The 12,385-nt window shown below is 46.1% G+C and overlaps 1 protein-coding gene across 1 annotated transcript in view; it reads right to left on the bottom strand.

Moving 5' to 3' along the window:
- Nucleotides 1-365: 365 nt before the first annotated feature.
- Nucleotides 366-12,385, bottom strand: part of DNAH9 (dynein axonemal heavy chain 9) — a 207,577-nt gene continuing 195,557 nt past the window's right edge. Inside the window, exons 68-69 of the mRNA XM_068413544.1 lie at nt 7,014-7,403; nt 366-593 (exon numbers count right to left, since the gene is read on the bottom strand). Coding sequence (XP_068269645.1) covers nt 366-593; nt 7,014-7,403 — 618 coding nt within the window. The remainder of the gene's footprint in view (nt 594-7,013; nt 7,404-12,385) is intronic.

Here is a 12,385-nt window from a genome sequence, read left to right as displayed (position 1 = left end):
CTGAACTATCTAAGGATATTGGAGAACGCCACTGACTTTAAAACTACTTTGAATCACAGAAGGGGAGATAAACATTAAGTTCAGATTTGAGCTTAGCACTCTCTGGGTGTGGAAGATCTGGATGTGGGTTGGGATCTTCCAGTGCTCCAGTGCAGCAGTGGAGGACTTACAGGACATTGATTTACAGCAGCCAAGAATCTGGTCCGTGTGTCCCTCTGCACCTCTGTCACCTCCTTGCAGGCTCTATTTAGGCTAAGTGCCCAGTACTCAGATGGAGCTTGGCTTCAGTCTCAGGATGTTATCTTTTTAGTTGTCTGAGGAAGACATCGTTAGGGATTTGCAAATGAGGTGCTCTGCTGGTAAGCCTAGATCTGCAGCAGCAGTGCCACACCAGCAAGCACCCACTTGGAAGGATTTTCTCTAGTTTTAAGGTTAAAAGTCCACACATAAGTTGGCCCTCTTTGGCGTGTTTTGTATACAGGACATGGGTACATATTACGGATATCTTGTTTGTCAGCAGGAATGGCTTTGATGTAAATGACAGGCATGGCTGGGGTTAGCTCCTTGAGCCTGGCATCTGTGATTATCCTGGTCTACAAAGGAAAGAAGACAAAGTCTTAGTTAGATTTCCAAGATATCCATCAGCCAATACACATGATCCCCTGTAACGTTTTGCCTCCATTTAGCCCACACCCAGGGCTAAACAATAATCAGTTGTTCTATCACCCAAGACCCCTCCCCAGCCGAGAAAGGGAATTGGAAAAAGGAAGGAGACTCATGGGTTGAAATGGAAACAGACTGAATAAAATAAGAAAACCAATATCAATGCTAATGCTAATATAAAATACACAGAGTTATACTCAGCCCATGTAGTGGTCGCAAGCTTCATGCTCCCAGCAGTGAATGCCCGACGTCGAACACTGCGAGCACCACAGCTCCAGCACCAGCGTGACGGTCACAACAGACGAGAGAGCAGGGCTCAGGAGCAGGATGATGGGTGAGACCCTCCAGGGATGGCGACCATTGAGGAGAGAGGGGCTGTCCCCAGAAAACTTTCCAATTTATAGTGAATGTGATGTTTATTGTGTAGAATACAGCCATTGGCCAGCCTGGGTCAGCTGCCCTGGCTTTTGCTCCTCCCAACTCAAGCACCTGGCCAACTCGAAACTGCTCATGGCCTTGATCACCATGGGAACCTGCATACCATGGCTGGCCACCAACTAAACCAAAGTCTCTTATCACCTTTGTTCCCACCGTATCTGGTGCTGCAGTTTTCTCAAAAGTGTAGATTTTCTGAACAGAAAATTGGTTCTATGATTCTATCCCAGAGAAACCAGGACAGGTTTATACAAGCCAGACTTATTGGGCCAGTGCAAGCATCTTTCCTGAGATCAGGGGTTGGATGAGTCTATTTGAGGCAAGGAGGGTCTGGGTCAAACAGCTATACTGTTTCATCAGAAGCCTCCCTCAAGCGTAGCTTATTCCAAGGGCCATGTACAGATGCCTGCTTTCACCAGATGCCCAAACCCACACACACCTGAGCTGGACTTTGCAGGGGAACCATGTTCCTGGCTATGTCCAGCCACATCATCCGCGTGCTGCTCTTAGTCAAGGCTTTGCCAGACCAGAACCACCTCATGGGAAGCATTGCTTGTGCTAGGACCAATTGTGGACACCTGAACAGGGCTCAGAATGGAGAATAATGCTCACTTGAGAAGAGTCTAAAAGGCACCAAGTAAGTCTCCCACCACACCACCAAAGTTTGAGCATGACCTAGGATACACTTGTCTGTGCAATGAATGCACTCAATGTTTTGTGTGGCCCCAAAAGGCACCACAGGCTTATTTCCACTCTCACAGAAGCTCACACCAACAAGGGGGATTCAGAAGGACTATTCCTGAGGGAATATTATCATTAAATAACAAGTCCACATTATCCTCTTCAAAGCAATGCTCTCAGCAGGCTGCCTGACCCAGGAGAAGGACAGTATGCTGTCAGGGCATGAAATCAATGGCTTGTTTCTCTAACCTGGGTCTCTCTGGCAACTTCTGTTTATCTTTCTGACAATAAAATGCCCTACACATCAATCAATTTCCAGGAAAACCTGCAAAATTGCTTAATGGAAGCTAGAGAGACGAAATGAAAACAAATACAGAAACAGAAATAAAACTTCTCAGTGCTAAAGAAACTGCCTCTTACTGCAGCTTAGCTTCACGTATCATTATTATTTCAAATGCTCTTAGATCAGACTTGTGGGATGAGATTCAACCGCTCTAGTGGTTTGTTTAGTTCTGCAAATGAGTGAAGAAAAATAATCCCTCTTGCGACACACCTCGGTTTAATTGTACTAATGCCATCTGTTACACTAAGCTGTGATAAATCCAACTCTGATTTAGGATTTTATATTTCCAACGTGCTTAAAAAATATTCAATAATTCTTTTAATATCTTGCAAAGAAGCTATTTATCAAGCATTATTATGTGCTCTTTTTAAATCCACATCTTTCATTTCTGAGGCTGGATTTTGATCAGATCTCTTTTTTTTACTGCTGACAATTCTTCAAATCAAATTTCCAAGATATATTCTATCTATTTCTGGGTTAACAAGAGTTGAAATCTTCCTGAGCTATCTCTGTGGAACATATCATTGTGTTATGCCTGGGCTGATTTTCATTTGCATTTTTTATCGCTCTCATCATCAGAAATTAATTCTACTCTGAAAGCAATTTTCCCTAACTACTGGCACAGCACACCTGCTAAAAAGCCACTGTTCTGTGCTCAGAGAGCTCAGGTCTCAGAGCCTAAAGAAGTCTTCACTTCTGCTCTCCCTGGCTTCTCAACAGGCAATTTGAAGAGGGGACATATTGCGCTGCCACATACCGATGGGTCCAAAGACACAAACCAGCTGTCACAAGCCAGGGATGCTAATAGTGGGACCAAATACATATGCAGTAAGCCAATATCCCCTCCCACTCAACTGCATTTTGAGGTGTTACTAGCACAGGCACACCTACACCACAGCTAATTTAGGGTCAGTTGGCTTAAAGACCTTCAGCACGGCTTGGCTGTCTTTCAGATAGAGTTGCCTCTGTTTGCAGAGAAGGGGGATCTGGTGATCTGACCAGCAGTGTGGCCAGCAGGGAACATCACTCCAAGGTGGTCTAGAGATTGCTGGGGTTAGTGCTTCAATTGGACATGGGGGATGAGAAAAAGAACCATCCATGGAGCACGCAGTGAAGAAGACCTAATGATGTGCTGTCCAGTAAAGCCAAATGAGAGAGGATTTTTACCACTGAGTAGTTTCAGAGTTGAGATACTGATGGAAAAGGGTTTGCCAAGTTATGAGTTTTTCAAAACAACCATAAATAATAGACTGTCTGTTCACAGCACAATTTGCAAGTGTCCCCTCCATGGCTTCATTGTAAGTTTATCACTGGAGACCTCAGCTTGAGCCACATCCTACTCTCGCTCTCACAGCTCACAAATACATGGGCATTACTGACAGTTGACATCTGCTGGAAAAGGCTTCATATGATGTCCCAGCTCACCCCTCCGGGAAACATTTCCATCTCTGATGCATAAGATTTGATGTACCTGATGCCTCTGCAGAAGAACATGGCAAGCTGTGATGTTTGGGACTGGAGTACCAGAACTGGGCTGTGCCAGGGCTGGGTTGCACACTGATGTTTTCATCTGCACCCGCTGCTGGGAGCCGCTCAAATAAAAATGAGTGGTGTGAAACTGTTCCCAAAGATGTTGAGCTACTTGAACCGTCAAACAAATGTGACTGTTCCTTGCCACACAGATCTGCCCTTCTAAGCCTCTCTGCTGGTTTAGGACTGGTGCTTTACATAGGACTAGCTTTAAAAAGTACACAGAAACCATAGCTGGTGTGGCTCAAAGAAGGCACGACACCCTCAGTGTTAAGCCACTGCTCAGCACACTGTGCACTGACTGCGCATCTCTTCCAAGGACAAGGTGGTGGTCTGTCTACACCTGGCAAGCTTCGTGTGGCACATGTGGTGCAAAGCCCACCTCTCCCCTTGTCCTATCATGCTCCAGTATCCTTGGTGAGTAGCAGGGTACATACTTGGCATCAAACTCTCCATTGCTGGGTGCAAGAAAGCCAGGAATCAGTCAGCAATCTCCCATGACTTAAGATAAAATGTCTCACAGTGTCACCAGTCAAACTATCTCTCACTGAGTCCCACCGACTTTAACAGTGCTACAGCAACGGCTCATTTGGACCCAAAATAACCTGCTTGGTTTCATTTCATCTAACAGCTGCCTGCTGTTTTGTAATGAATGTTTTATAAATTTAAGACACCCAAGGGCAAACATAAATGTTTAAATAAATAGAAAAATGTGCGTAGCAGAACATAGAGTGACTTTTTCCTTTTTTGGAGGCACAATCTAGATGTGAAATATTCTTTTAAAAGTGGAGGTGTTTCCCGGAGGAGTTCTTCTAAACATGACCTGCCGTTCTTATCAGAGGATTAATTTGGAAGGAGTATACAACCCAAAAGAACTGTGCACCTGTTTTTAAAATGCTGCATCCATTAATACATACTGGTGCTCACTGGATTACAGGTAAAATGAATAGTTCCACCAGGTGGAAATGATATTTCAGTGTGAGCAGTAACAGATGGAAAAATTCTTTTCCTTTCTGAAATAAATTGAAGCATGATACCCAGAGATTATCAGCAGTTCTATGAATGTAATTGCTCAGTATCTTTCAATCACAAGGAAAATGTAACCAGAAAAACACATTTCCTGAAGTCTGGATGGTCTCTGAAGACAAACCTCATTGCTGAATGCAATCACCCATACAAGTTATTGGAGCGGGGCAGAGGGGAGAAGCCATGTGTTTCCCAAAAGATTTCTGGCTTTGCACCACCAAAACTTCTCACTCTTCACTTCCATCACCACTTGGGGATGGGTAAAACCTAGGCAGAACTCAGGCATTTTCACCATTATACTTTCTGGTAATGCTGGTAATGCTGGTAAAGGAAAACATTGACAGCAGTCACTGGAATCTGTTTTTAATGGAGTCTTTGATGTGCAAGACCAGGAATTTTTTTAAACTTTCTCGGTACTGTGGTGCCCAGCTGATTTGTATCAGCTTAAAATGTCAGGTTTTGGGGGTAACTGAAATCCAGTGCTCCCTGTAGTAAGGGGTTGTGATCTCCAAGAGCTGCAAGGGGGTTTGTATGGCAGCCTCACCAAAGGTTTAGACAAGGGAATAGGCAGGCAACTGTAGGACCAGGGCTTGGGAAATGGACTGGGCTGGTCTCTGTTCTGCTACTGTGACTTCTGCTATTAGCAGAGCCAAAACCATTGAGGCAGGAAATCTGACCTTATACCCACATGAGATCTTTACTGCAACCTTCTGACAGAGCCTTTCCAATGTTCCTGACTGCCTGTGGCTTTTCAGACCCAATGCACACGTCAATCCATTTCCAGAGAGAAAATGGAGCCTGGACCTTCCCAAGGATTTGTAACAAAACGCACTGGATGCCATCAGTCAGTGAGTTCAAAACTTTGCCTAATTCCCTGTCCTCCATGGGAAACTATTTCAGGAAGGGAGCAGAAAAATAAGTGGAGAGTATTAGATCTGAATTGCAAGGTCAGGCTGGAATATGGTATATAACAGGCACGGCCTCTCTCCTCAGCATCCTACCACCGAGCCCCACAACAGATAAAGGAGGATCTGCAAGGTTAAAACTCTAAAGAGCCGCCTGTGAAATAAAAGTCTCTTCCTGCAAGGGGGTAAACTTGACACAGATAAGTAAGTTCTGGGTGACCCACTTTGATCAGCCTTCACTCTCTCACAGATCACTGGCAGCAGGAGCATCGCATCAGCTGCCCAGTGTAAGAGCTGCATGAATCACTGTCATTTAATTCTCACACGCAGCACAAATTGGGAGTCGTACCACAGCCCAGTCAACTCAGAGGACCAAGCCCAGTGGGGGTTTGTGAGCCTAATGGCTCTTGCTCTGCAGACTGCACTCCTAACAGCTGACAACTGTCAGAAGGAATGACAGGGACAGTTGTGCTCCTCTAGGATGCTGCTCTGAGAGGCGCACTGCGAGAGGAGCGCTGACAGCTATATGGGCAGGAAACAGCAAGTGTACAAGCTTCCATTCAGCTGCCTGGTTGGTGGGTATGGTTCTCACCTTGGCTGCCCTGACGCTGTGCTACAACTGAAAGGTATTGGGCCACATCCAGGCGGGGAACGAAGAAGAGCAAGGGCTACCCACACTGTTCTGTTTGTCCAGGATCAGCCTACCCCCCTGCCCCTCATGCTGAGTGATCAGCCTCAGCCCATTGACCATACGGGTTAGACCTTCATGCAAGCTTTATTTGGCACCCTAAGGGGATGGCTAAAGGATGTGATTAATTTTTGGTCATAAACCCTATCTATGCAGATGACATCCTGCAGCACCCGACAGTGGAAGGACAGTTGTCTGGATTTGGCACATCCCACCCATTCAGCTCTGGGGACGTGAATATGTAGGCAATCAGAGTCCTCCTCTTTCTCCCCACTGCTGTTAAACAGGCAACTGAGTTGTGACACTGCAAAAGTCGGCCATGTCACTTTTGGAGGCAGCAGTGAAATCACAACTGTGCAAAGGTGCAGGGACAACACAGCCCTGACGGGACCCCATGTTTTCTGTCTGGAGTACTGACTACAGTTTAGTCAATGTACACTGAGGCTGAGACTCACCTTGTAGAAACTAGGTGTATCAGTCCAAGCTGGCCACCCTGAACTATCTTCACAGCCATGGAACTGACAGCTCCAAGGGGTGATTTGTCTGACCACCTTGGATACCCACTCCAGGCTGCCGAGGAGAGGCCCATCTTTCACATCTTTCCCATTCCAGAGGAGGCAGCTCAAATGACTATTTTAGACAAGCACCTGTCTGGGATGAGAAGTTCCCCAGTACAGTACCAAGCAGTAAGGCCATAATATCCACACCTTCTCTCTCAACACAAGAGCCTTGGTGAGCTCACCTGTGCATCCCAGCGCGCACCCTCCATGAACAAACCATGGACATACGCCCCTTCCCGAGGAGGACTGGCAAAATCTTCTCTGTTCTTTTTCGTCACATCACACTGCAAGGTCATCTTGTCCAAAGGCCACGCATTCTTTCGGGCTGTGGACTGCATGATGGCTGTCAGTAAAGACTGGGGATTGAAGAACCCAGCAAGCCACACTGTAGAGGGTAAGGAAAAGTCTCCTGTCCAGGCCTCCAGCTCCTTGATGCGAGTGAGGAGGTCAGCAAACCACGTGCCCAGGCTGGCTCTGGAAGGGTAAGCCCTCTTTATCCAGGACTCAGGCACCATGTCCAAAAAGAGGGCATTCTGCAAGTTCTCCATGTCACTTGTCATGGTCAGTTCTCCCTGAGTGAGAAAGGGTATAATTAGCACTGACAACCGTTTAACCTGAACAAAGCCTGCTTGAAAGCAGAAGCTGAGCTAGGAAGTGGGGAAGAGCACGACACCCTACACAGTCACAAGTGTTCACATACTGTCAATCTCTTCATGAGTTTTGGGTTTTTCATTAACACATTCTATTGCATATTCCTGCATCCTCATCTTCCCTACTGCAAAAATACTACTTGGAGGAAAAAATGTGTAGCAGAGTGACAGCGAGCATGGGTGTCTTCATTGAATGAAGATCTTTATAGGGCAGATTTTCAGAGGTGCAAAGCTGTTCTCACTCACACTGCCAGGGCAGGATACTGGAGTCTCTGACGATATACTCCAAAAGCGTTCAAATGTTTGTTACGTCAAGTCCTATCCCCCTCCTCTCCTCCACTTCCCCTCACTCCTCTCCTCCTTTATTACTTCACAGTGCAAGTCTTTCTTTTTTGACTTCACATGTTGTCTGCAAATGTAATCACAGTTTCTTTCACAGCGGGGAAACATACAACAAATTAAGATACGATTCAGCCAAGTGAGATATAGAGAGAAGTTTGGCTTTTCCTTTATCCAGCAATTAATTATTTTTAAAACTTTTTGAAACCTGTATCAATTTCACCCAGGCAGAAGAGCTGGAATATCACTGCATGGCCAAAAAGGGCTTCTGCACAGCAATAATGCATCCCTCTTGAACTTCTGCTACTCTGCAGAGGGTCCCCAGTGTCTGCTAGTCTAAAATTAAGAAAATTCCTGCTGTATCCAGATGAAATTACATTAAATCTAAGCAAGAGATGCCTGGATAGTACCAATGCTGAAAGGACAGCTAAAATAAGCCATAAGGAGATGTAGCAGTTTGTGCAGCAGGTTGCTCAAAGGGGCACACAGACAGGGCTCACAAACTCTGCCAAGGGCAGCATACACTTGCTTAGCAATGGTGGTGACATGCCCTGGGGCATTCTCCTTGGCACCACCTGGAGCAACTGTCCCTGGCACAGCAGAGGCCTCAGGTCAGGCCAAGCCTCTGATGGAGGCTGCAGCTCATCATGCCTGGGACTGCAGGCAGTGCCTCAGGAGCCTCTCACTCAGCCTGGGAGACTGTCTCCTTGCCTGTAGGCGATGTGTGTTGGTGGAGGACCTGTGCCACCAAGTAAAGGATCTGCAGGAGGAGGCCAGCAAACTGCTTAGTATCAGAGATGATGAGAAAGAGACCAGCTGGATCTTCTCTGAGACCCTACAGATACAAGAGGAGCCTCAACTCCCAACAGTATCGAAGGAAGGCAGGCAGAGTCTGTGCCTGTCTGCTTGGGAAAGGGAGACTCCCACGATGGTGAAGGTTGGAAGCTTGTGACTACCAGCAATAGGAGCAAGGCTTCTGTTCCCCCTGCAGATCTGCAGCTACAGAGTAGGTTCAGTGCCCAGGCAGGAGACGAGGGGTTGGGAACTGTGTTCATCAAAGTATACATGCTGATGGAGCCTGAGCCATGCAGCAGCACAGGAAAGATCAGTGAGTGACAGTAGTAGGTGATTCCCCGCTGCAGAGGACAGAGGCCCCCATCTGCCAACCCGTCTTGCTGTCTGGGGACATTTACTGCATGCTGGGAGCTTGGATTCAGGACGCTGTGGAAAGACTCCTGAAGTTTGTCCAGCCTTCAGACTATTACCCCCTTACACTCTTCCACAGGGCCACCAATGATACCCAAAGATGGGTGTGCTGCCATTCAGAGGCACCTGGACAGGCTGGAGGGTTGAGCTGAGAGGAACTTCATGAAGGTCAACAGAGGGAAATGCCAACTCTTGTACCTGAGGAGGAATAACTCCATGCACCACCACACACTGGGGACCAACTGCCTGGAAAGCAGCTGCAGGAAAGGACCTGTGAGTCCTGGTGGACAACAAGCTGACCATGAGTCAGCAATGTGCCCCTGCAGCAAAGGCCACCAGTATCCTAGGCTGCACTAGGAGAAGCATTGCCAGCAGGTTAATGGCAGCACTCTGCTCAGCACTGGTGAGGCCACATCTAGCATGCTGGGTCCAGCACTGGGATTGTTCAGCCTCAAAAAGAGATGGCTCAGGGAGGATCCTGTCAATATCTATAAATATCTGATGGTAGGAAGTAAAGAAGATGGACCCAGACTCTTCTCAGTGGTGTCCAGTGACAGGACAAGAGGCAAGGGTAACAACTTAAAATACAGGACTTTCTCTTGACACACAAGTACAAACTTTTTTACTGCGAGGGTGGTTGAACACTGGAACAGGTTACCCAGAGAGGCTGGGGTGTCCTTATCCTTGGAAATTTTCAAAACCCAGCAGGGCATGGTCCTGGGCAATCTGCTGTACCTGACCCTGCTTTGAGCAGAGGGTTAGGACTAGACGATCTCCAGAACAACTAACCTGTGATTCTGTGACACTCAAGCCAAGCAGTCTGCAAAGACAAAAACTTGCAAATGCAGGCTCAGCTTCTACAGGTACGTAATGCCCTTCACAATTTAAATCTTTGCCTGCCCCGTGCTGAGATAGAGGGGTACAACACCCCATAGCAATTTGGAGACTTATAGTTAATGTTGGTCACTGGTTTCCATTATAAATACTTACATTTGTCCCCTTATCATTTTGCCAAAAATTTATCTGACTTACACTTTCTCTTTGCCTCAGGCTGAGTGTTTTTGGAAAGATTAACTGAAATCAGTTGAGCTGTTGCTGAGAACAAGGGCGAGGGAATTGGGTCAGTCTATTCACATTAAAAAATTCCAACTGTTCCTTCACAGGAGGACTTCAGTGCCTCCAACCATGAGGTCAGCAGAGGTGCCCTTTGCTGGAGCCACAAAAATCTATGAAGCTGTAGCACAAGTTGAAATCCGCTTAAAGCAGCCCCAACACATGTTTAGCAATGCTTGTCAGAGTCCAGCAGTTAAAAATCTCCGCAGTTTATTCCTGTGCTGACCATGCCCCACAGAGCTCTGATCTGCAGATCACACTGACAGGCTACAGTAGGACAAGACCACAGCTGGACACCCAACCAGACCATGGGAGAGCAGGAACGAGTGCCCTTGTTGATGGCCCGTGCTGCATCTGGCACTAACAAGTGGAAGTGGGCTCAGTGCTGAGTGATTAAGACTTAGGGCAAATGAGCATGCTGGTGCTCTTGGGTTAGCAAGCATTTTGTCAAAGGAAGTACACCACAAAGAGACCAGAGGAGACTCCCGAGCTGGGAAGACAAACTTGTCATCTGAACAGGAATCCTTCAAGCTAACTGTGTTGTTGCAAATGCTCCGAGCTACTGAATGACAGCTAAAACAAAGGGCTTGAATGCACACCTACCCCACACACTGGGTCTTATCGAAGGGAGGAAGGGTATCAGCTGAATTCAGGCACTGGAAATGTCTGCTCTAGCACTTCTGGCTTTTTAGCAACACTTGTCTTGGTTTTGGTTTTCCCTTTTCCCCCCATCCCCCGTGAAAGTTCCTAAACATCCACAATAGAATTCATTTTGTCTGGCATTAAGCACGGGCAGTACTTCAAGGGGATGTATATCCCCAGCACCCACCAATTCAAGTCAGAGCTGAGAGCACTTTTATACTGTGCCCATGCCTGGAAGCCACGGCAGCCCTGGGATCCCCATTCAGAGTTGCCCCCCAGAGATCTGTGGTTTCCCATGGAGAAATCCCCTCCCTGGGAAACGTTCATCTCTCAACTGGACGGACTTGTACAAGGCATTATTAAACCTCTGCTTCAAAGATGACTTGTTAAAAGTAGTAAGCTTTTAATGGCAGCAAGCATCTGAACCTGATGGGTTTCCCCATGGAGAACAGATTTCTAGTGGACAGAGAAAATCATGTGTACAAAGGTTTTAAGATAGTTTTTGTTTTAACACTCTTGAAGCTAAAAGCAACAAAGAGGGTTAAATGAAAAGGTGGAAGCAGGATTTGCAATTAATCCTAAACATGAGGAACAACTGTAACTACCTTTCAAAATACATGTCTGTCATTTCATGTGAGCAAGGACGAGGTAAGTCTCTGCCAGTAAATTATCTCATTATTTCTATTTGATGATTTTACATTTGTAGGGAATCTCAAAATGATGGGTTACTTGGTAAAAGGTCTTTAAAGTCCTGGGTAATTCCAAGCACAAGGGTCAAACATCAATTAAAGATTTCTCATTTTGGTATTTGCCATGAAGTGACAAAGAAATACAAAGCCAGTGCATGCCCCGTGTATTTCCTCCTAGGCACCTGAGCCATCTCACTTTATCTATAACACACTTTCAGACAATTTACTGTCTCACAATTAAAGCTCACACAACAGAAAACCACGGCCATGTCTAAGCAGAAGGTCTGGTAATGAGATTCACAAGGCTGTCAAAATTATTTTACTTCATCAGGGGACAGTTGCCATGGTTTTGTTATTTAATAACTTCTGCTGGCACACAAACTCTGAAGTAACAACATCATGGTTCCTTCTTCGTTCGTATGACATGGGTCATCATCTCCCATCCCAGGAGAACTTAGACCCTGAGAGGACCTATTCAATAGGCTGGTCGCTGGCTAAAGCCATGGCAAGACCACGCAGGAAGAAAAAAAGTCTGAGGGGCAAAGTACTGCACTGGTCACAGCAGGACACTGAGAATCACAGGGCCTTCTAATAGTGACAGTCAGAAGTATTTTGCACTCCTGGAAAGGTTTTAAAGTGGGTAAAAATATTGCAAAATGTGTGCAAGCAGTCAAATTGATTTAAAGACATAACTTTCATGATCATATATCCTGTCTAGTTTTATTTTCAGGAAACAAATGAATTAGCAAATGTAATTCTCAGGAAGGCTTAAGAAAAGCAATTTTTAAAGCCTATGCACTCAAGCATACTTGTTGGAATCTCCTGTGAGGGTTCAAAGCATCTGTAGCAGCTATCTCATATAGCTGTCCAAACACAATTATGCATAAATTTGCATTTCAGATGCTGAATACTAAA

Source organism: Nyctibius grandis, chromosome 15 (assembly GCF_013368605.1).
Source record: "Nyctibius grandis isolate bNycGra1 chromosome 15, bNycGra1.pri, whole genome shotgun sequence".
In the NCBI taxonomy this organism is placed as follows: Eukaryota; Metazoa; Chordata; class Aves; order Nyctibiiformes; family Nyctibiidae; genus Nyctibius; species Nyctibius grandis.
The sequence above is the reverse complement of the archived record's forward strand: the minus strand, read 5'-3'. Positions and strand labels throughout refer to the sequence as shown.